General features: G+C 43.4%; 1 protein-coding gene across 5 annotated transcripts in view; it reads left to right on the forward strand.

Annotated features, from left to right (window-relative positions):
* LOC138285015 (protein Aster-B) overlaps positions 1–25,815 on the forward strand; it is a 405,970-nt gene that overhangs the window by 280,116 nt on the left and 100,039 nt on the right. For all 5 annotated transcript variants that reach the window (XM_069224429.1, XM_069224431.1, XM_069224428.1 and 2 more), the window contains one exon: positions 23,946–24,102. In XM_069224429.1, coding sequence (XP_069080530.1) covers positions 23,946–24,102 — 157 coding nt within the window. The remainder of the gene's footprint in view (positions 1–23,945; positions 24,103–25,815) is intronic.

Genomic DNA, 25,815 nt, shown 5'->3' on the forward strand with positions numbered 1-25,815 from the left:
TAGCGATAAAACATTTTGGACAGATCAAAAATAATTAAAACACTAACCCAATTCCAAGGTAGAGAAAATCTTTTATTAGCGACCACAGTTATAGCACAGTTCGGAGGTGTACAACATAATATAAAACATTTTCAAATAAAGGCTCATACACCAGTGTTCTAGAAAGCCTACATCAGAACTTCCAGCAGAAGCGACCTTCAAAATTATACTTTGCGATCACAAAGAAAGTTCAATTCGCAATACACCCTCTCTTTGAGTAAAATAAGCAATACCTATTATGACACATTAGTCTGTGCTCTGTAAAAACTGTAGGGAGAGAAGAAACATAGCAGGGACATTGATTGGGATGTGTATTGAGCAATTCCAAGATACACAGAACAGCAAAAAAACAGTATCTATTTTCATAAAATGGTGTCACTATGAAAATATAGTAACTAAACAATATAAATAAACACACTTTTAAACCTCTAAAATTGTTTCAAGTGCAAAATTATTAATTCATCAGCTATGAATATATTCAGTAGAAAACTTATAGGTATTCAAAAATATTTGGTCACTCTAAATTGCACTTTTAGAAAAAGCTTTCACACTACCCTATGTTAAAATGGTGTGCTGCAGACAAATTTAACCCTTTGGGCTGAGGTTGTGCTGGTTAATGATTAAACATCAGTCTAGGATTTGGTATCAATGGGTACTGAGGTTTTGTGTTTTATTTTTATTATTAAAGTAGTATTGATGTTTTGGAGAGCAAAGGGATATGTGGTATTCTGTCCCAGAGCACAGCAAGTATTCAAGGCCACATCTGAACATATCACAGCACAAATTTGGTGATGCAGAAACATTTTTGTCTGCTCTTCAGCCCCTCGTTCTCAGATCCAAGGGATTTACAACTTTTCTGGCCACAGGCAGATCCTATGGTGTTCATAAATGTCATGATTGCTTGTTAGGCTCTCATTATCCTCATGAGACTACTGGATTCGGGTGTCAGAATCACTTGCGCCGTGGGAGACTGAGTCTAAACCCTCTACAGGTGACACCCGTCAGCCTAATCCGGGTTTTGTTCAGGCTAACTAGCAGTGCCTCATCTCCACCCAAGAGCAGGGATGATTAGGCAACCGAGCGTATGATCAATTGACTCCTCAGGGAAATCGTGGTCACTCAGATCTTATCCGTTTCTCTCAGTTACATTAGTCTCACATATGCAAGGACAATCAGAGGCAGAATATAGTTCATTAAGGTTTTCTTGAAGTAACTGCATCTTAGATAATGAAGCATGTATTGCAATAACTAGGACGATGAAGCATGACAGGATTAAAATTGTAACAAGGAGAATGACTGGCTGGAATCTCCCTCTAACGTACATAGGTCAAAGTAGTGTTTTTTTATAATAAAACAGCTGATGTTCCAAGAAAGGATCCCCACGTAAGAGTGTGTATGTTTCAGAGAACATTAGAAACAAAGCGTACCACTTTTGCCAGCACCCTATCTTACTGCAGCCTTGAGAAAAGCACAGAGTGAAAGAAATTTCTTGTTTAAGAATACAGTTCTGGCCTAGGAAAAGAACAGCTAGATAGAGAAAATAAAACAAGACCGCAAATGTGGCTATTGTTAAAATAATAATAATAATCTAGGTTTAAGTGCACAGTGGCAGGCCTAGTTTGCTAAAATAACATGTATGAAGATATAACTAAAATGGCTACGCAATAGGGCAAAGTGAACAAACAGGTACAATGCTGATATTACCAGCCATACTGGCAGAATGCTCCCAATTAGTAGTAATGTAGCAATGTTTGAGGTGCAAGAAAGCGGTTGTTATTAAGCCTTTAGCCCGCCATATTGCCCACATACTCCAAACTGTATTTTCATCACAGTGGATACTTTGGGTCCTTTAATAGTATCAGCTATGAATAGTATGTACATATAGTGGTGGCCAATAACTCCACTAGAGTGGCACAGTGTACATTTTAGCATAACTGAAGTTCAAACCTCTTGCAAAAATCTGAGGATTAATGTGTTTATTTAGCAAGAACAAAGCTTCCAGATTAAGGAATTAAAACGTCTCTGTTTACTAAAGAGAATATAAAAAGAACCAGGGGCGTTTTTCACTATCATATGAAAGTTTTTTTTTTTTTAAATATAAATAGGAGAGAAAAAAAACAATGTAAATAGGGGAATGACTCACACTAGTCAGAACAGTTAGGATTAGGAAGTTTCATAAAGTGCCGCCAAGGCACCAGATTTTCAGAGTACTTCATAATACTATCATACATTATATTCATGGGATACAGATTCATATAATGGTATAAGTCATGATATATGTGAGATAAAGAATGAACGTGTAGTGTTACTTCATCACTTACTCCATGGCTTTCAATCAACAGCAACAGAGGGTTTAATGATACATCATAAGGAGTTTGCATTGTTCTAAAATGCTGTTGCTAATTTTCGGATACTGAGAGAGGCTGATTCAGAGAAACAATACCATACTCACAGAGAAGTATGGTATCAAAGTATTTATCTAGCAGGTGAGATTTTAAGCCGCTCTTAAATATGCTGAAGGAATTGACCAGTCTAATGGGAACTGGTAATGAATTACGGGGTCAATGAATCCAGCAGGTAAAGCCGCAAGGCGTCGACTTTGCAGTGTTGTAATCAATCCACAGGCCCACAGTTGCCTGTGGCAGAGTCGGAATTGGATTTGACGGGCATCGATGACACGAAACTCACACTGTGGCAGGACTTAAGAGGTGCTGTATCGGCATCGGGCCTACAATGTCGATCACAGTCAAGGCACTCAGTGAGGACCAGGGCTCTGGTGCAGGCAGCGGTGCGGAGTGCTGCACCGGTTCCGAAGTTACTGAGAAGTCGATGTACTTGGTTTCTTCTTGGTTGCACCAGAACTCATCCCCAAAGGCCCAGGACATGAACGTAGCACCACTTGGCAAGCCAGTACTCTCAGCAAGAGAGCCCAGGTGCTGGCAAATGAAGACACTGATGCAACACTGATTAACACGAGGCAAGCTCAGTCTAAGCCCTTGGAGAACCTTTGGAAGCAGGATGTAGAAAGCAACGTCCAGTCCTTTCACTCCCATGCCAGAAAAGCAACAGACAGAGTAGCAGTCCCTCCTACAGCATCCAGCTCTTCTTCCTGCCAGAATGCCCTCAGTCCAGAAGGATTCTAACCTTGTGGAGCCAGAGATCCAGTACTTATACTCATTTCTGCCTTTGAAGTAGGCAAAATTCGAGGAAAAGTCTTTGTAGTGCACAACATCCTGCCTTTCCTGCCCTGGCCACAGACACACTCCAGGGGGGTGGAGAATGCTTTATGTAAGGGCAGACATAGCCCCATGCAGGTGCACGTGTCAGCTTCTCCCACCTCTCTAGCCCAAGAAGACCCATCAGGATATGCAGGGCACACCTTAGCTCCATTAGTGTGACTGTCGAGAATGAATTCACAAAAAGCCCAATTGTCATTCTGACCCAGACATGTTTTCCGCAGCCAGGCAGATGCACAAAATGGTTAAGCAAGAAAATGCCTACTTTCTAAAAGTTAGCAACACAGAAGGATGGGGGTCAAGACTGAGTTGCATATGGGTGAATCCAAACTGGAATGGCATGACAAGCAAAATAACTGATGGATTAAACCCAGATCTGTGACTAGGGTGAATGCTTGATTTGTTCTGCTTTCCGTCCATCATCTGTTGTTTTTGCATTTGTCTCCCCAAGTGGGAAGGGTATGCCCAGACATGGGTCCCGTGCTTGCTATGCCACCAGATTCCAGCTAGCCTGGCTAATGAAGGGTGATAGCCTGAAACCAGTCCCAGGATGCTTGTTTCTAGTCCCGGAAGGACCTGGCCTGGCAGTTCGGTAGTACATGTCCTACTTTTAAAATACATTGCACCCTGCCCAAGGGGCTGCCTTGGGCCTATCCTAGGGATGACGTACATGTAGTAAAAGGAAAGCTGCACTTGCCAGGTCAAAATAGTGGTTTAAAACTGCACACTCATACACTACAGTGGCAGGCCTGGCACATGTTTACAAGGTCACTCGTGGCTGGCACATTCAGTGCTGCAGGCTCACTAGTAGCATTTAATTTACAGGCCCTGGGCACACATGGTGCAATATACTAGGGACTTACTAGTAAATCGAATATATACCAATCATGGATAGACCAATCACCCATACACAGGGAGCACTTGCATTTTATCACTGGTCATCAGTGGTAAATTGCCTAGAGTCCTAAAACCAGCAAAAACAAAATTCAGCACAGGATCAGAGACGGGAGGTCAGAAGCAAAATGTTTGGTGATAACCCTGCAAAAAGAGCCATTTCCAACACTCAGCAACTATCACATGTTGTTGGTGAGATAGGACTCCACCATCTTAGTAATGTGCTATTTATTGCAAAAAATTCTTGAGAGGATGTAGGAGGATTTTGTTGTGCACTGTATCAACCTCTGTGAATGGGTCTAAACGAATTAGGAGGCAATTGTTTTTGTTTTGTAAATTGTTAAAGTATTAGCACCACAACATCGATGATGGAGTAGGTAGTTGTGTCCTAAGTGCAAATTTGGTTGGATGTTGCCAGTGAGGTTTTATTCTTCCACATAATCAATAATCTGTGATGCAACACAGTTTTAAATAATTTCTATGAAAAAATGTAGTCCTTGATGGAATGAAGTGTCAAAACAGTTTGGGTCAGCTGGTGGATTTTTAAGGTATAAAATGAGCAATTATTGCAATACGTCAGGAACAGCTGTGTTTCATAATTGAGTTGATAATTATTGGTTTCAAAACATAAATTACTTTTTAGCTTAGCTTTGTGGTACTGAGTCAGCCGCTGAAAGGTTTGTGTGAGTTGTGAGGTCTTGGGAGAGACTTCTGTTATTTATTGAGTATTAGACTGTCCCATGTTATTTCTCTTGGTGATGGTCATGTCATAGATGTCTAGGTCACAGGGGCAGAGTGCCTGTCTGATTTGGTTTATTTTGTTGAGGAAAAACGTGGCAAACTCATCATAATTATCTGCTCCTAATTAATGGGAAGTCACAGGTGTGCATGGTTCTTTCAGCATTTGAAAAAACCTCTCCGTATATTTGTGGCCCCTTTTAGCATTGATTTTGGAAGTTGTTAGCTTTCGCAAGGGTAGCATTGGTCTTGTTAGCAGCTCTCTTAGATTATAAAATTTGTCTTTTGGAAGCAGAGGGATTTTCCTCTATTTTCTCCCAATACCTCTTGTATTTTCTTCTGTCATTGTTAAAATTAGAAGTTTGCGGATTTTTAAAAAACTTATTTTATAGTGAAAATACCATATATTTACGAGGATGATGTAATCTAATTATACTGAGAAAGGTGTGAGAAGGAAGGATCAAAATGAGAAATGGTGTCCTGGAAGCGCCCTGCCCACTGCTCCCTGAGAATGCAGGCAACTGAGAGAAAAACATGGTCTTCTCACTCATGCCCGCTGTCTTGCACAACTTCCTTTGGTGGGGGTGATGCTCCAAGACCTTCAGTGCCCATGGTGAGCCCTCTTTAGGGACTGGCCGATGCCTCTGAAAGGAGACTCATCCATGCATATTGTATCCCGGAGCAGTGCTGCCGCTTTCATCAGCGGTGCAGGAACTGAAACGACCTCGCTCCTGGCAAGCCCACCATCTCTTGCTGCCATGGTATGCTGCCTTCAGCCACTCCCCCCTCCCCACCCCACCGCTGACAAAGCAGCACAGTTCCACAGCTTTGCCGCAGCCCAGGAGAGGCACACAGGTGTACACCAGGGACTACCACACCCACGCTGAATTAACTCATTTCTTGGATGCCCTGGGCTCCTCAGAGATGGATATATTAGCTATAGTGTCCCAAAGACATGACTGGGGAGTGGCAGGCGGTGAGGAGTGGCCCCATTTTGCATGAAATCACACAAGAACCAAACTGAGAGATGCAGAGCGCTCCAGGCAGTGGAATGACTCACCCAAGCCGACATGAGGACAAGTCACAATCACTTTTGAAGCCTCCCACATTGGAGGACACTACAAGTGCCTCCCTCCTACCCACCTGCTTAAATGCACATGACTGAAGTTCCCTCACCATGTCATCAGTGGAAAGCTACCTCTTGTCAACATGCAAGTTTAGGACTAACACTGCAAGCTTATGTTTCCCCTATGTAGATAGGACCCTCCTCACATTTGCACTACGAGGGTCATGCTGCCACCCACTACTTCCTATAAGCTATGTACCATGCATCATGTTTGTACTACTTGCTGTTTTGAATCCTTCGCCAGTGTCCTGCCAATTCCGGTGATGGATATGGTGATGTTTCTGTTTACATTGCGTATGCTGTTTATTATGCTCCGGTTTAACCCCTTCGCTGCCAGGCCTTTTCCCCCTCCTGTGCCAGGCCTTTTTTTGCCTATTTGGGGCAGTTCGCGCTTAGGCCCTCATAACTTTTTGTCCACATAAGCTAACTAAGCCAAATTTGCGTCCTTTTTTTCCCAACATCCTAGGGATTCTAGAGGTACCCAGACTTTGTGGGCTCCCCTGAAGGAGGCCAAGAAATTAGCCAAAATACAGTGAAAATTTCGTTTTGTAAAAAAAAATGGGAAAAAGTGGCTGCAGAAGAAGGCTTGTGTTTTTTCCCCTGAAAATGGCATCAACAAAGGGTTTATGGTGCTAAACTCACCAGCTTTCCAGCTTTCAGGAACAGGCAGACTTGAATCAAAAAACCAAATTTTTCAACACAAATTTGGCATTTTACTGGGACATACCCCATTTTTACAATTTGTTGTGCTTTCAGCCTCCTTCCAGTCAGTGACAGAAATGGGCATGAAACCAATGCTGGATCCCAGAAACCTGAAAAGTAGACAAAATTCTGAATTCAGCAAGGGGTCATTTGTATAGATCCTACAAGGGTTTCCTACAGAAAATAACAATTGAAAAAGAAAAATATTGAAATTGAGGTGAAAAAAACATCAATTTTTCTCTACGTTTTACTCTGTAACTTTTTCCTGCAATGTCAGATTATCAAGAGCAATATAGCGTTACGTCTGCTGGACTCCTCTGGTTGCGGGGATATATAGGGCTTGTAGGTTCATCAAGAACCCTAGGTACCCAGAGCCAATAAATGAGCTGCACCCTGCAGTGCGTTTTCATTCTATACTGGGTATACAGCAATTCATTTGCTGAAATATAAAGAGTAAAAAATAGCTATCAAGAAAACCTTTGTATTTCCAAAAAGGGCACAAGATAAGGTGTTGAGGAGCAGTGGTTATTTGCCCATCTCTGAATTCCGGGGTGACCATACTAGCATGTGAATTACAGGGCATTTCTCAAATAGATATCTTTTTCACACACTCTCCTATATTTGGAAGGAAAAAATTTAGAGAAAGACAAGGGGCAATAACACTTGTTTTGCTAATCTGTGTTTCCCCAAGTCTCCCGATAAAAATGATACCTCACTTGTGTGGGTAGGCCTAGCGCCCGCGACAGGAAAAGCCCCAAAACGCAACGTGGACACATCCCATTTTTTTTAAAGAAAACAGAGGTGTTTTTTGCAAAGTGCCTACCTGTAGATTTTGGCCTCTAGCTCAGCCGGTACCTAGGGAAACCTACCAAACCTGTGCATTTTTGAAAACTAGAGACCTAGGGGAATCCAAGATGGGGTGACTTGTGGGGCTCTGACCAGGTTCTGTTACCCAGAATCTTTTGCAAACCTCAGAATTTGGCTAAAAACCACATTTTCCTCACATTTCGGTGACAGAAAGTTCTGGAATCAGAGAGAAGCCCCAAATTTCCTTCCACCCTGCGTTCCCCCAAGTCTCCCGATAAAAATTATACCTCACTTGTGTGGGTAGGCCTAGCACCCGCGACAGGAAATGCCCCAAAATGCAACGTGGACAAGTCCCATTTTTTTAAAGAAAACAGAGGTGTTTTTTGCAAAGTGCCTACCTGTAGATTTTGGCCTCTAGCTCAGCCGGCACATGGGGAACCCTATCAAACCAGCGCATGTTTGAAAACTAGAGACCTGGGGGAATCCAAGATGGGGTGACTTGTGGGGCTCTGACCAGGGTTTGTTACCCAGAACCCTTTGCAAATCTAAAAATTTGGCTAAAAAAACACATTTTCCTCACATTTTGGTGACAGAAAGTTCTGGAATCAGAAAGGAGCCACAAATTTCCTTCCACCCAGCGTTCCCCCAAGTCTCCCGATAAAAATGGTACCTCACTTCTGTGGGTAGGCCTAGCGCCCACGAAAGGAAATGGCCCAAAACACAACGTGGACACAACATATTTTTTCACAGAAAACAGAAGTGTCTTTTGCAAAGTGCCTACCTGTGGATTTTGGCCTCTAGCTCAGCCGGCCCCAGGGGGGGGCAGAAATGCCCTAAAATAAATTTGCCGCCCAACCCCCACCCCCCACCGGGAGCGACCCTTGCCTATGGGGTCGCTCCCCCTGCGTGACATTAGCGCCACAAAACAAATCCCCGGTGCCTAGTGGTTTCTGCCCCCTTGGCCTAAAATCTGCCGAAATGGTCTAAATACAATTTTCCCCTCAGGGGAGCGACCCTTGCCTAATGGGTCACTCCCCACCTCTAAAAAAACAAACAAAAAAAATAATAAAATTGCCCTGCCGCCTAGAGGTTTCTGCCCCCCCAGGGGGGGCAAACATGGCCTAAAATAATTCCCCCCCCCCAGGGAGCGACCCTTGCCTTGACCCTTCTTTCAAGAAAAAAAACTCCCTGGTGTCTATTGGTTTCTGCCCCCCTTGGGGGCAGATTGGCCTCAACAAAATAGGCCAATCTGCCCCCAAGGGGGGCAGAAATGGCCTAAATATAATTTGCCCCCTAGTTGAGCGACCATTGCCTAAGGGGTCTCTCCCCACCTAAAAAAAAAAAAAATGATCCCTGGTGCCTAGAGGTTTCTGCCCCCAGGGGGGCAGATCGGCCTAATAATAGGCTGATCTGCCCCCAGGGGGGGCAGAAAAAGCCTTCCCAAAAAAATGCCCCCCTGGGAGCGACCCTTGCCCAAGAGGTCGCTCCCTTATGTTCATAACCAATAAAAAAAAAAAATCCCTGGTGTCTAGTGGGGTTTCAAAAGCCGGATTGCAAGCAATCCGGCTTTTGAAACTCTGGGAGAGACTTCAAAGGGAAGGAAATACATTTCCTTCCCTTTGAAGCCCCTCCGAGCTTCCCCCACGTGATTGAAAGAGAAATGCTGAGCATTTCTCTTTCAATCACGCTGGAAGAAGAGCTTCCAGGGCGATGGGGGAGGCCCCTTCGACAGACGTCACAGGGGGGGTGGGGGGGTGGAAGTGGAAGGTCTTCCCATTCCATCCCCACCTTGGGGCTGGGAGGGGGGTGCACAGGGGGGGCGCGATAGCGCTCCCCCAAGTTCCCGTGCTTTGGACGAGGTGACCTCGTCCAAGGCATACGGGAACTGTAGCCTTGGACGAGGTCACCTCGTCCAAGGCACAGAAACGGTTAAACTGGTTTATCTCTGCTCAGTATTGCATGTTTGAGCCTATGAGGTTGTTTTCATGTCAGGGCGTGGCCCCCGCATGGACCTGTTTCTATGGATCCAAGCTAACACTGCCCCACCCCTAGGACCTACTAGACCAAACCCTGGGTGCCTACGTTGTTCCTCTGCCCGTGGCAGGCCTCGAAAAATCATAAAAATGTTACTAGACCTGCAGGTTGAGTAACTCGAATAATCTACTCGACCTAACTGTAATGTAACTGTCCGTTAAACAGGTCTCAAATTGTGTGATCTTAGGCAAATATTTTAGTTTATAAAGTTGTTTTTTTCTTCATTATCACATATAGGTGCACCTTCAAATGTGTGAGCTCAGCATTTGTGCTGTGCAAAAAAAAACCTCTTTTGTTTGATTACATGTTTCATGTATAAAATGAATCTAGCAAACATATAAGGAATACTTGATCCATGACATGTCTCTTTGTTTACCAATAGCATTGCCATCTGGGCAGGAGTGTTTCTCAGTTTAAATTTAAATACTCACTTTTAATAAATATATTACTAAATCATGATGTGTTAGCACACTGTCTTTTACAGACAGTAAATTTCCAAGAAATGCCCAAAGTTCTTCCCACTAACTTGCAGCTTTACTGATAAAACTATATAGTGTATTAACAATAATCTGTGAAAACTGTGTTTCAGAAAACATACTTATCCTTTCCAAATCACCAAATAAAGTGTGCTAATTTGTTTTCATCCATTAAAATATTTTGTTCATCTCACAGAAGTGCAAAAAATGGTCTTTCACAACTACTGAAATATATTTTGAAATGTTTGTACATGTGACTTAGCTATTTAAATGTTTTGTGTTAGGAGAACCTGACAACCTGCAGGCTTATATTTCACACTCTTTCTATAGCAGACCAGTCAGTTCAACATACAAAATCCTGGAACTTTGCAGTCAGAAGGAAAATCAATTATAAGAAGACAAACTGACTTTTGACCTCTGTCTCTGAACACATCGCAAATATCGCAAGATAAGAATAAGATTTAAAGACAGGTTTATTGCTCCTTCACTTTCTTACTTGACAGAACATCTGTTCTTTGTTAACTTACCAAAAGGAGCGAGTAGGTCCTAAAAATAGCTCAACCTGATAAAATATATAGCTCACCATGACGAGTGGAAGAGTAGATATTTTGAGGCCTACATGGGGTGGCAAGGCTTTCTCCTCTCTTCCCCTACTCTCCCGACATCAGCACTTGGGATCAGGCAATATCCTGTTGGGGAACTTGGACTTTGTCCACAGCTGTGCGATAAACCATAATGTCTGGGCCTTGTGATGAGCCAGCGTGCACCTGAGTGCAGACCCGTGCTGTCAGCCCACCCACTTCCTCCCTATCCTCCTGCTTCTCCTGCGCAGAAACCAACATGAGGCAAGTTATAGTACTATTGGGTACCTGTAGGCCCTTGTCTCTATGCCATATAGCATCACTGTTTTCTCATCTCTTTGGCATTTGATTAACTGATGGCCCAGCGTATCCTTGCACAGTTACCTTAGTGTACTCCCTCTGGTCTTCCCTTTTGTCTCCTTAAGCGGAAGACAGTTCCTACACACCTCTGTACTTTAACTTGATCCACATCCTCGCCTGCCCTGCGTAGCCCAATTCAATGTTCGGCCTAAATGTGCATCCCCCTGCCTGTCACTGCCCCACCCCTGTGCCATAATTTAAGGTACACTTTATATGGCCACTCCTAACTTTGGGAAAAGTTTATAGGGCTCTTGCCCCCATTCACATAACCCCCTTCTGTCCCTGCTCCTTACTGCACGACCTCACTCTCTTCTATCTCCTGTGCCGGCTCTAGTCTCCTCCTTATGCTTATCTGTCCCCTCCTTTCCCTCTCCCACGACCCCTACTGCTGATCATAACATGGAGTCTTCCCGCTGGCTATCACCATGAGTTGTCAACCCTTATCTATCATCTCACTCAATATCAGTGGCTTGACATCAAATGCAAATAGCTTGAGGACATTTGTGACTATAGATACCCATGCTTAGCATAAGTCTGCTATCAAGTGTTTGGCTCGGAAGTGTGCAAGCTATTTTTGTTTAGAGGAATTCTTTTAAGTCACAACGTTTAGTGACTCATCTTGCTTGATTGCGCATGGTCCTGTTAAATTGTGTTTTCTGCCACCAGGTTAAAAAATTTGCTCAATAGTGTTGTTTGGCTCTTCTTTCATACCATCGCCATTGTTTTTGATTGCGGTTTGATTACAGTTTCCCTACTTATAACATCAACATAGAATTGTCCTGGGGATTTGATTCGACCGTGGCACGTCTGGGCTTTCACCCTTCAGGGCAGAACTTCTCTTCAACGTTCGCTCCAACGGCCTTCCAAGTGGTGATGGAACGGACGCTCTTTTGAATCTGACCCTTGTGTCACTCCAAGTTTCCATGCACCGACCTACACCAGTTGTGTAACTTGTGCTTACCTCCAGATCATCAAGGGGCAACCTTTGAGGCATGCAGGTCTTTATGATCTAAAATGACACTAAGAGATTGATGAGCAAGAAGATTACAAATGTTTCAATGAGGCATCAAAGATATGCCGGACCTCTTCAGTTCAGAAGATCTGGAAGTCGAGGTAGGGGTACATTCATCGGCGGCAGATGAAGGCAATATCTCCCCAGATGACAGGTCCAGGTTCGACATAGAGGCATAAGACATCACTCCAGAACAAGTGAGTACTCCGCCCCAAACACAGCAGGCAACAGCAAAGACTCAACCATCTTATAAAATAAATACTGTTGTTGGACCACCATTGCCTTTAGGCCATGGTTGGCAATGACCAGCTCACTACAAAACACACAGTCGTGGCTTGCATTGAAAAAACAGCTGCAACAGCAGGTCGACGATCCAAAGCCTTCAACATCGGACCCGAGCCGACCTTCGGTGCCGAAATACTCCACATCGGAAATGAGCCGACCTTCGGCACCGACATCTTTGTAGCCGAAACAAAACTGCACACTGGCACTGGACAAATCAGCCTCGGATCCAAAACCTTCAACACTGAAAATACATGACCCTAAAAAACTTGCATTTTCGAGTCTTTCCTTGGAGATTTTGCAACCAGTATTCAAGAAACTTCATCAGGAATTGGACTACCGGCAAAAACATCTGATGATTCATCCAGTTACAGGATGCATCCTCACCAGGCCTCCAAATTCAGGGGTACAACCCGCTAAAAGACAATTATCTTTTGAGGAGGCAATGTATGTTCCTGGTCCTCCAAAGAAGAAGTAGAAGAGGGAGGATAAAGCCACCAGCCCACTGCACTCTTGTCCACCACCACCACCTGCTGTGCGCACTCCCTCACCACAGTTATAACCTGTTCACGATGCTGTGGGTTCCTTTTAGTGCCTAGTTTGGGCACCCTTATTTTAGCTGTAGGCCCGTAGCCTGTGCCCTTTTACCTACATACACATTTCATTTGTTTATTCACTTTTATTATGTTTAAGCACTGCTCGCTTTTTTGCATGGTTGCTTTTATATTCTAATCAAATGCATTAGTGTTCGTGTTTTCAGTTCTTTGCACAATATTTCACTCTGTGCCCCGCTAAAGGCTGTCATGTTTATACACAATAGTTACAGAGTCAAACCTAATACCCTAGACATATCATGATGTTAGGCCTGTTTTTAGAACACATGTTTTGTTATATAAATACTGCATAGGCCAAAGTAGGGAAGAGGGCATCCTAGCCATGACCGTTTCAAAATGTACATCCATCTATTAACAGCTCTGCTGATTCTGGCCTTGTCTTTCCAGCCAACTGGGAAGTTTGCCAGCAGACAACAGACAGATCCTTGCCCATCTTTCAGGTATGGGGTCAGGGCTTCTTCCATAGACCGTGACGGGCAGAAGGGCTAACGCCGCTATGCTCTCAGATTTACACATTAAGGTTAGGTAGGGATCCTTATTAGACCTTATGAATGCATCAGGATGTCGGGACTGTTTTACTTGAATGGTCACAGTCATTGCTGTATTATGTTTCATCTTCCTAATAATAGCAGCTCACGCTTTTTATCACCGGGTGCAATTGCTTCAATAGTTTTTGAAACTTACTCTGCATTTCTTTGTCTGCCTTCACATGTGTGGGACTTTGTGCAATGGAGAGAAAGGGGTGTGATCTGTTCCCCCACGACTTCCCTGAGGAGTCAGAGAGTCATGTTTCTATGCTGCCACAAATAACCTTTACTTTGTAGGTTTGGGTGAGATGCTGCTAGCTACCTGAAGAAGTCTGGTCAACAGCTTCTAGTTGGTGTGGGACTGACAAACCCACACACTGTGGTGCTGCCTCCCCTAAACTAAACAGTCTTATCCCCATGGTAAGAGTCCTACGACAACAATGCTGCTGATTCACCTGAAGGTTCACTTCATTCCTTCACAGGGGATGGTGGGGTGGTGAACAGTTTTCAAGACCACCTCAAGATGACAGGGACTCATGATGTATATCCACACAATAAAGTGGATTTGGATCTATACCCTGCAAAACCTTCCCCTCCTGATGACACCACTATTTATCACAGCCTTATAAAGGGAAACCACATTCCACAAAGTGCAGCTTCACACTGAACCGCTAGAGGACACTTCTTGTTTGAGACTCTCTCGTCCACTCAGTGCTCAACACAATACCTCCTACTGCTAAAGGGTATGCTTAGGCACAGTCAGGACATTTTCAATGACCCAGTTGAATCCAGGGTTATTACTCCCAGGGTCGATAAAAAAAATAAAAACCATCCCCAGTTGACCCTGAATATTTTAAAGGCCAACTTATACCTTGTGGTGGGTACAGCCTGTACAGGCCTAAAAAAATCATAAAAATGTTACTAGGCCTGCCGGTAATGTACTTGACGCAGAAACGGGTCTCAAATTGTGTGATCCTAGGCAAATATTATATTTTACAGTCGCCTTTTTCTTCATTTTCACATATTCTCACATGTGAGTGCACATTCAAATATGTGAGTTCAGCATTTCTGCTGTAAAAATCCTCTTTTGTTTGATTAAACACACTAAACGTTTGCTCCATGTATAATAAATGTACCCCACATATAGAGTAAAAATGATCCATGCATGACTTGCCTTTCCGTTTACTAATAGCTTTGCCATCAGGGCAAGAGTGTTTCTCAGTTTATGTTTAAACATTCACTTTTCATAAATATATTAATAAAGCATGATGTGGTAGCGCACTATCATTTACAGACAGTAAATTTCCAAGAAATGTCCAAAAACCTTCCAACTAACTTGCAGCTTTACTGATAAAACTAAATAGTGTATTGAAAATAATCTGTGAAAATTGGGTTTCATAAAACATTTATCATTGCACATCACCAAGTAAAGTGTTCTGACTTTTTCCATCCTATTAAAGTATTTTTTTCATCACACAGAAGTACAAATATTGTCTTTCACAGCTACTGAAATATATTTTGAAATCTTTGTAAAGTTGACCTAGATATATAAATGCTGTGTGTTAGGGAAAACCTGATACCAAAAGCATTTCATTTCACATAGGTCAGACAGTTTACCTTACAAAATCCTGGAACTCTGCAGATCACAAGGAAACGTATTTGCATTGCAACAAGACAAACTGACTTTTGACCTCTGTCTCTGAACACAGAGCAAATGTGACAAGAATAAGATGTAAAGGCATCTTAATTGCTAATTCAGCTTCTGGCTGAACAGAACACGTTCTTTGTCCACTCTCCTGAAGGGTCAAGTGAATGCTAAAAATAGCTTGACCTCATAAAATAAAACTCGCCATAGTGAGAGTGGTTGAGTAGATTTTTCGAGCCCTGCTGTGAACAGGCAAACTCTCAAGCAACTGGTGAGTATTTTTGGAAGTAGTTTTTAGTTTGTTTTTAGTTTTAGCTATGTTAGGGGGATATCTGTGTGTGCAGGTGACTATCACTGTGCATAATTATTAGGCAACTTAACAAAATAAAATATATACCCATTTCAATTATTTATCATTACCAGTGAAACCAATATAACATCTCAACATTCACAAATATACATTTCTGACATTCAAAAACAAAATAAAAACAAATCAGTGACCAATATAGCCACCTTTCTTTGCAAGGACACTCAAAAGCCTGCCATCCATGGATTCTGTCAGTGTTTTGATCTGTTCACCATCAACATTGCGTGCAGCAGCAACCACAGCCTCCCAGACACTGTTCAGAGAGGTGTACTGTTTTCCCTCCTTGTAAATCTCACATTTGATGATGGACCAAAGGTTCTCAATGGGGTTCAGATCAGGTGAACAAGGAGGCCATGTCATTAGATTTCCTTCTTTTATACCCTTTCTTGCCAGCCACGCTGTGGAGTACTTGGACGCGTGTGATGGAGCATTGTCCTGCATGAAAATCATGTTTTTCTTGAAGGATGCAGACTTCTTCCTGTACCACTGCTTGAAGAAGGTGTCTTCCAGGAACTGGCAGTAGGACTGGGAGTTGAGCTTGACTCCATCCTCAACCCGAAAAGGCCCCACAAGCTCATCTTTGATGATACCAGCCCAAACCAGTACTCCACCTCCACCTTGCTGGCGTCTGAGTCGGACTGGAGCTCTCTGCCCTTTATCAATCCAGCCACGGGCCCATCCATCTGGCCCATCAAGACTCACTCTCATTTCATCAGTCCATAAAACCTTAGAAAAATCAGTCTTGAGATATTTCTTGGCCCAGTCTTGACGTTTCAGCTTGTGTGTCTTGTTCAGTGGTGGTCGTCTTTCAGCCTTTCTTACCTTGGCCATGTCTCTGAGTATTGCACACCTTGTGCTTTTGGGCACTCCAGTGATGTTGCAGCTCTGAAATATGGCCAAACTGGTGGCAAGTGGCATTGTGGCAGCTGCACGCTTGACTTTTCTCAGTTCATGGGCAGTTATTTTGCGCCACACGCTTCTTGCGACCCTGTTGACTATTTTGAATGAAACGCTTGATGGTTCGATGATCACGCTTCAGAAGCTTTGCAATTTTAAGAGTGCTGCATCCCTCTGCAAGATATCTCACTATTTTTGACTTTTCTGAGCCTGTCAAGTCCTTCTTTTGACCCATTTTGCCAAAGGAAAGGAAGTTGCCTAATAATTATGCACACCTGATATAGGGTGTTGATGTCATTAGACCACACCCCTTCTCATTACAGAGATGCACATCACCTAATATGCTTAATTGTTAGTAGGCTTTCGAGCCTATACAGCTTGGAGTAAGACAACATGCATAAAGAGGATGATGTGGTCAAAATACTCATTTGCCTAATAATTCTGCACTCCCTGTAAGAAAAGAGCATACTAGATTACCTCAGAGGGGAACCTCATATCTTCCACTACATGCCACAAACAGATGCTTACTGGGTAAGTAACATTTTCCATCCTTCTTGGCCTCTACACATATAGACCTATAGACCTAACACTTATACAAGAAATGCATCTCAAAGCCAAAGAATCAGCTTTGCTCAGACAAGACTGGGTGGGACTACAGCTGCCGACTGCAAAGGCACCTGAGACCTAGGAACTGGACCCTACTATCCAAGGCTCTACGAAATATGGCATTGTCATACTCCTCCATAAATCCTTCCCTTGTACGGTATTACAAACCTGGTCTGATGTTGCAGGGTGCTTTGTATTTGCCAAGCTTAGGATTGGCAGGGGTTTGTTCAATGTGGGCTCCATTTATGCCCCAAGAGGCCGCAAGACTTCCTTCCTCCTCTGCCTCGACTGGCCCCCTACAAAACTCTGGACTTACTATGTGATATTGGGCGGAGACTAGAATGTATCCTTCAATATGGTCCTGAACCACACACTCCCCATTGGTGAAGAAAATAACAAGGATAGGGCCCTCCTCCAGAATATCTGCAACTATCTTGTCCTTCAGGACATTTGGCAACTAATTCATCCGAATGAGAGGGAATATATCTTATCTGCAGTACTTGGTACTCAGGCTCACTTTGATTACTTCCCAATGCCCCAGCTGACTGTCCATGCAGTGCTGGACTTCATTTTGCTTTGCTCCTATTTGGACCATGCTCCTGTCTGACTAACTATTGACTGGAGCATTCATACAACCATTTGGAAACCATGATGTGTTAATGCTGCACACTTTAAGATGCCCTGGGAGAAAACCAGGTACCACATATCTCACCAAAAACAAGTCTCTGTGAACTCGACTCAAATTCTTTAGGCAGTGGCTAAGTCCATCCTGAGGGGTCAGATGATGCAGGATGCTGCAATGGCAAACAAACTTAAAGTGCAAACATGAGTGATCCTAGAGCGCGACGTCCAGGCAGCCATCCTCGAAGAACAGATACAAACTGGAACGGGCTAAAATTAAGCTTAACTTCCTCTACACATCTCAAGCAGAGTATGTGCTTTTTAGATTCAAAGCCCATCACTACGAACAGGGAGAGAAAGCGGGTTGGCTCGTAACAGCTCAACTGCAGGACAGAGAGGCTGCTATGGCAGTCCTAGGGATCAGAGATGACAAGGCACCCATAGCAGATTGCCTCCACCTTCAGGGCATACTATACCTAGCTATATAAATCTGAACTGGAGAGTAACCCAGACAGGGGCATACTATACCTAGCTATATAAATCTGAACTGGAGAGTAACACAGACGGGATGAACACTTTGCTCAGTTCCCTACACCCCCCAAGCCTCAATGCTGAAGGGAGATCACTGCTGGCTGGGGAGATCTCTAAAGTGGAGAAAGCAAAGGCCATCTTGCTATTCCCATATAATAAGGCACCAGGGGAAGATGGATTCCCGGGTACATTTTACTGCTGGCTTTTGGAGGAGACTGTTGATTGCCTCCACGCTGCCTTTCAGTAGGCTGACTGTACAGGTTCCCTTTCACACATGTGCAACAAAGCAGTCCTCCTGAAGCCCGGACGCAACCCGGTTGTGGTAGTTATTGGCCCACCTTCCTCCTGAACTCGGACACAAAGATTCTTGCCAGCGGATTGGCCACTCTGCTTAAACAAGTGATATCCACTTATCCATCAGTCCCAGGTGGGTTTAGTACCAGGACGCTCATCTCATCTAATATCCCTAGCACATCTCCTCTGGGTGTCCAAGAACTTTTCCAGAAGCAGCTATTGTCCTTTTGTTTGATGCTGAAAAGACATTTGACCACATTGAATGGGACTACATGTTTTGTACATTGTGGGGCGTGGCATCAGCTCTTACTTTATTTCAGAAGTCCAGTGGCTATACTCCTCCCCCACGTTGCAGGTTAACTTCCAAAGTTTTCTCTCAGATCTATTTCTGTTCTACAGGTGCACTTGCCAGGTTTGTCCCCTTTCTCAGCTATTGTTCTTGTTGGCAACAAAACCTCTGGCTGCTGCCATTCATCAAGCCGTGAGCATTTCTGATATGCCCACACCAGTAGGATAGTCAAATCTGTTTTTATATGCAGATGACATCCTACTCACCTAACCTGAACTGGATGCTTCCCTACGAGTCTTTATGTTCCATTACAGATTATTCTGCAATATTGGGATATCCGATTAACTGGCAAAAAAGTGAGGCCTTACCCATGATCAGATTTATGACCGAAGCTACCACTGCGGACTCCCCATTCAAGTGGGTGCCACCACATTTGAAGTACTTGGGCATTCTTGTGCCCGGAGACCTGGAGAGGATAGTTTCTATTAATTTGGATCCACTCATTGATCACACCACTGCGGACTACACCAAATGGACCCACCTTAACCTTTCCATTTGGGGGCACTTATGGGTTGTGAAAAAGATGGTGGCCCACGCTTCTCTTATGCTCTGGGCATGTCACCCATTACAGTAAGGATTAAGATCCTTTACTTTATTGACAAGGGCATACACTCCTTGTCTGGGGCATGATCTCCCTTTATTTAAACACATCTAAATTGATTACCCACTGTCGCAATGGAGGCATGGGTCTGCCTAGTATTGAACACTATCACATGTCACTACACCTTGCCCCACTATCCCCCATGAGAGCTGGTGTGGTGGAGCTGCCTCTGTGGGTATGACTCGAAACGGACATAGCTGGCTGCAACCCCTGTCTGGAGTTCCTCTACCATTACCAAACTCCTCAGCATCTTCTCCCAACCATAACATTCAAACTGTGGTGGGGATATGGAAATGAGCCCACAAACTGCCGAAATTTCACACCAGACCAAACCTGCAAATGCCCCTTCGGAATAATGCCACCAAACAGATCGTAGGCGTTCCTGTGCTCTGTGTGGCATAGAAGAAGTCCAGGATTAACTATCTGAACAGCCTCATGATGGATGGAGCAATGAAGTCATTTTCAGCCTTACAGGAGGAATTTCAACTCCCCCATTCACAACTCTGGTGTTATAGTCAGCTCCGGCACTGCCTCCATAGTGTTCTTGGATCTAGACCTTGGCAAATTATGAACTCTCCTATTGATAAAAATCTGCCCCTTTAAGGGGATGATGTCGGGCTTCTATGATCTAGAAAATAATCCCACCACCTGCACTCTGACCTTTTCTGTCCCTTCTCTGCAACACACGGCAGAGGCGACTCCAAACTCATTATGAGGATCAGGACTGGAAGGAACTAACAGAGGAGCTTTACGGGGGACCCCTGTGTCCAGGATGAAGCTCTGCCTCTTCAAAACGATCCAGAATGTGCAGCACAGAAACTAGCAGCCTTTGGCCTTCTCCATCATTCCTGATTCTGATGTTGCGTAGCACTTGACTGCGTCATAACACACATCCTGTATAACTGCCTAGAGAAGCTACTGCTGTGGATGCAATTCGGATCCATGCTCAGTCGCTCTATTGATTTGCCACCCACTCTACCCCACGCATTAATTATGCTGCATGTCAAGTGGGACATCCCCAGTCTCTCTGGCCATGCCCTCATATGGCTCACTACAGCGCTGACCACAACCAAACATTGCATCCTCTGCCATTGGAGATTGACACAATTGCCCTCTTGTGACAACTGGCTGTCTGCAATGCACAAAGTGGCGCCATATGAGCAGGTCATATACCGACTTCAGGACAGCATGGTTCCTCTTCTCTGATATATGGGCCCCCTTTCTCGACCCAGATCCACTACGACTTGCCTTGCACCTCTCATATGTCCTTGACAGTACTCGAACCGTCGGACACAAAGACCCTTACCTGACCTCAGCAGTTGAAACAGACTAGGAGGGCCCTTCATCCTACTGGTGGCATCCTTGGCTTGCCGTTCCGAAGGGAAGGAAGCCCCATTGCCACACCCTCAGATTTCCTTCCCCTTTTGTCTTGTACTTGGGGCCCATAGGGCACCAAGTCCCCCACTTCCTTACCCTTGTATTGCCACAGAAGCACTGTAGCCTCCTCCCTTTATTCACCCTCTTTTCCCTACTCTTTCCCCTCGACCACTTCCGCTATCCCCTGTGTGGGTCCTCTCACCCTCCCTGTCTCATACCCCTTTCTGACTATTCTTTCTCCTTTGCTCCTGGAACCACTTCGGTTTAGCCACACATATAAATTTCTTGTGCTGCCTGTCCCCACCCTAAGTGATAGGGGTGGGACGCCAACCGGGCAATCTGCATTTGTGCTGGCCATTTGCGTCGGGCTGTTTGCACCTATCTTTTGCAGTCCTTGTTGGTTTCCCTCTTCACTAGTGGTTGTCACATGCCCTTTGTTTTTGTTTTTTCTAGGGGTAATGGTGCACGGCCCCAGCCTCCACGTTATGACCGTGAGGGGATCAATATCCCCTGACACAATGTCCTTATGTATCAGAGTGTTGTCTATACTCCCTGGCTGCAATGTTGTTCAGTTAGTTCTGTAAAAATGTATTAGAGAATTGAAACACAAGAAAAGAAACAAATGACACCCTTTGTGTGGAGGGAGCAGTTCCATACTTAGTTCTAATCATCACTTTTTGGAGATCTCTTATCTAGGTTAACTTTTTAAAGTGTGAGATAAAGATTTGCTCTGTATATTTAGGTCAATGGAATGGATCACAAAGTGATCTCATCAGTCACGCTTTAGCAAAACCTAAAGGGTGAAAAAGCCCAGTTTTGCTGTGAGAAAGTCGAGAGGACCTAATTGGCTAATTTCATGATTTATTTTGAAAAGAATGCAGATTTGTAATAGCATAGTCATTCTCAGTACAGAAAGGGAGGTTGAAATATCTCCCAGAGATATATTGTTTTATGTTAGAAGTTGGCTTGACATATATTCAAGGTCTTAAGCCATGAAACTACTTCTATCACCTAGTAGATGATTAATGATATGAAGTCTTAGGACTTTTTGAGAATGACCCTCCACTTAAATGAATTACAGGGAGTGATCAAAGATATTTATGATCGTGTTAGAGATGAGTGACAAACTAAAGTAAATCCACCATCATCTTTTTGTGCTCTCTCAAGTCTAATAATCACATACCCCAGAGGTATTATAAGGTCCATATGTGGTTACATCTGTCAGAGTACCATGTCTCAGTAAGAACTATGCTTTCAAATTTGTTTTTCATGATAAAGTCATTTATTTATTTGTTTCAAGCTATAACTGATCTCAAAGAAGGAAAAAACGGAGGACAAACCTTCTCCGTTCAAGCTCCCAAGACCTAGAACAGTACATGGAACAGCAATCTTATTGACATCAAATCAGCACCAACTCTCCTACAATTAGAAAAAAAGCTAGATATGTCTCCTCGAGGAGCACTACCCCTGACCCAGCAGTCTATCCTTGACCTTCCCTAGTACTATCTTTTTGGTGGCTTTGCCTCCTGTTGAGCACTCTGTTGCTTTCAAGCTAGATTTGCATTCTGCAGATCTCGCCTCATATATACATACATATGGTTGAGGATGGCACAATGTCATTTTCACATGGCGTTATCCTTCAGGATGGACATTTTAGAAGATTTGTTTGGGGTGCTTTGAATACAATTCCTATGTAGGTGAAATGTTTCTGGGTTTTGACAAGGCTGGTGTAGGTTTTCCTGATAAATTTATCAGGGGTTCAATGTGTTCTGAGTCTTAAAATGAGGAGGATGTTTTTAAGTCATGTTAGGTGCAGGTATTTTAAAGGATATCATGTCAGGTATGTACAGGTTTGCTATAGGCAGTTGGTCTACACCTGAGCTTGGTAAAGGCTTAGCTAGCTCTCCATGTGGGTTTGTGAGGGTTGATATGTGACCATGCTTGAGTTGCCGAGATGAGCAACTATGTCTCTGTCTGTGTTTGATTTGAGTGTCTGTTGTGGATATCATTAGACCTTAGGTGCCTGTTTTTATCAGACATAGAGACAGCTAATTATAACTTTTTGTAGAACAGATTTAAACTCCCAAACAACTTAAGGAACAACTCTCTGGTGCATTGAAGAGAAAGTGTGATACTACTAATTTGTTTTATCAGGTTATCCTTAAAAGAGCACAAGTACATGTGCCATGCATTTGGGCAAGGTGGTGGTTCAGCTCTAAAGCTTAAGTGGTTGCAAATCTGAGAAGCAGCTGTGGTTTCATCCAACAACTTCAAGTCATCAGAACGATTTAATAAGTTGGGCTGGGAGGCATGGTATGGATCTTCTGTGGCATGCATGGCTAGGGGTTGAGTGTGTGGTACAGCTGGAGTATGTGGAGTATGAGCGGTGGGACGGTGGGAGCTTGTGTCCGGAGTCATCCATCTGGGTATCTGTTTAAGCAGGAGGGAATTTGCTCTGGATGAGACAGTTGGGCGCTAGAGAGGCAGGACCTTGAGGTATCCAATTTAGGCATGAAGGACCTTGCATTTAGGGAAGGGAAGTCCAATGTGTCTTTAGTCAACAGGTAGGCGTTAACACTATAGCTGGCTCAAGAGAAAATGGGTGAGCAGAGGAAGGAAAAACAATGTGGATGTTGATGCAGAGGGCAAGAGCATAAGGGTAGAAGATGAAAGCACAAAAGGATAAAGATGGCAAAGATGAAGATGGAGAGAAAGGGAGATGGTGACAAACAGAAATACTATTGAAGACTTATGGATGAGGACAGGAGGAGAGAAATGGAACGTTTGGGATATCTCCTGAAAACCAAAAGAAAACATGAACTGAGGCTGGGGTTCTCCTCACCACTCTTCCCAAACAAAATGTCTATCAGGTAAATTGGACTTACAAGGAAATAATCTTGACCAATTTACCTCAATAGAAGATGGCACAGCACTTACTTACAAAACAGCTGTGACAAGTTATGTATGTTCACTATGGTTATCCTGCTCATTTACTACTATGATGTATTTTAACATCGCCGTTGGGCAGGAGAAATGTTTTGTGCCACATATACCAATGCTGAAACACTGCACATCTGTAAGGCTTCCCGAAACCCCACACCAGGGAGCTGAGCAGAAATAGCGGGGCTTTCTTTCATAATCAGTGTGTGTGGTGGGGCCATGTGCTTCCTCTTATTGGAAAATGAATATTATGCAAACTAAAGTCTTTGTTCTTGTCTTAATCTACCAGATTTTGTGAAGAGATTCCTGTAGAGGAAGTTGAGGTGAATGACAACTCCTCAAAAAGCAATATAGATGTGAAATCTGATGCCAGTCCCCTGATGTTTGAGAAGTCCATCACCAACAGCACCTTGGCATCTACTGGAAGCAGTGAAGCTCCCATTTCCGTATGTAATCCTCTTTGTCTTCTTCTCACAGTGTTATTGTGCATATGATAATTCCAAATTGGAAAAAGAAATAAAACAAATCATCCTCCTGAGCATGGGGTTAACAGTGCAGTAGTAAAAATAAAATAAAATAAGGCATAATATTTTGGTATGGAGTATGAAAGGGTTAATCGAGTTCAGTCCCAAGGGATGGCAATCAGATATCATTTTGCAGAGTAAAATGTTACTCATAATGCACTGCACCTACATACTAAGTTCTGTTCTGCTATGTTGTGTTCTGTTGTACTTCTGTATATTAAATGTGTTTACTGAGCACAACTTTATCCCCAAATCCTCTTGGCAGTCGCAACTAACAATTAGTTTGCAGCACTTTAGGACAGTGAGGAGTTTGTTGTGTGAAAACTAGTGAGCATTCGATGTGAATGCAGACACTCAACATACATCTATTTATTTGTTTTAATATAGACGGAAGAGTTCAGTGTGCAACAGCAGTCCATATGTGATCACTGCACTTAGGTTCACCACCGTACTGTATATGCATAGCATTTGGGGTTGTGCAAGCATGCTATTGATGGTCTCAGAAATATCCATCAGTGATAAGTACACAAATGCAAAAAGCTGTGTTCACTCTGAAGTTAATTATATATGACCAGAGTGATTATTGTGCACTGTCAGTAGTGGTCAGGGTGGAAGGAATGAGGAAAGACAGTGAAGAGCCTCTGATGAATATTGAGAGAGAGAGAGCAGTCGATGATATAGAGAACTCAAGTACCAAAATATTATGCTGTGCTCTTCTCAAGGAACTAAATATTGAGGATCCAAATGTCTCTTTGTGCAGTTATTACTGTGCAGATAACCACCATAATGCACTGCAAATGAAGCATTTAAGTTAATGATCTCTAAACCTGGTAAGTGCTTCATTGGGTTTGTCTTCACTACAGATTGACCATTATGTAAGTTCCCTTGTGCCCAAAACGATCAATAATTGAGCAGTAGTGCATTTCGACACAACCATAATCAGTGTGGTGAACACAGCAGTGATCAGCATGGTGGACAAGGGACAGAAATCACTGGTCACTGAACAGTGCAAAAGAACAGAAAGTAATAATTGGCCAACAGTGAACAAATAAAAAAGCAGACCAATTATGAGTTTAAATAGTTCACCTAACACAACAGTTATTGTTGATAATCCTAACACACTAGTAAGTAGTGTCTTTTGTGTGAGAAAAGACACGGTTACTCAATAAGCATGAGAATGTGTATTAGGCTGGTCACTGCACAAGTACATAGTGTACCGTTAAGTGAGAAGTCACATGCACAGGATTGAACGTGTCCAAAATCCATGCAGATAAGCAAAATATATTTGTGTGCAAGTTGATTCACGCTCAGTGTACATAGAGCAAGCATTGTCTGCAAGATGAGGAACAAGGGAAACTCAGAAATAAGCACACGTTTCAGAAGTACTGACAGTTATAGTGCTTAGTGAGACTGAATGTAATATGTTTGAACGTGACAGTTGCTATAGTTCTCTTAGTAAGATATAGGTACTGCACAAAGAGTAATGACTAGTATGCAGTGCACAAAGACTGATCAGTTACCAACATACAAAGACATTCCGCAAGAGTATTTATCTATTAGAAGTATGAAACAGGCATTGATGTCCGCTATAAGGAAGTGTGAAAATAGACATTGATGACCACTGATGGTGGAAGA

This window comes from Pleurodeles waltl, chromosome 3_1 (assembly GCF_031143425.1).
Source record: "Pleurodeles waltl isolate 20211129_DDA chromosome 3_1, aPleWal1.hap1.20221129, whole genome shotgun sequence".
Lineage (NCBI taxonomy): Eukaryota > Metazoa > Chordata > Amphibia > Caudata > Salamandridae > Pleurodeles > Pleurodeles waltl.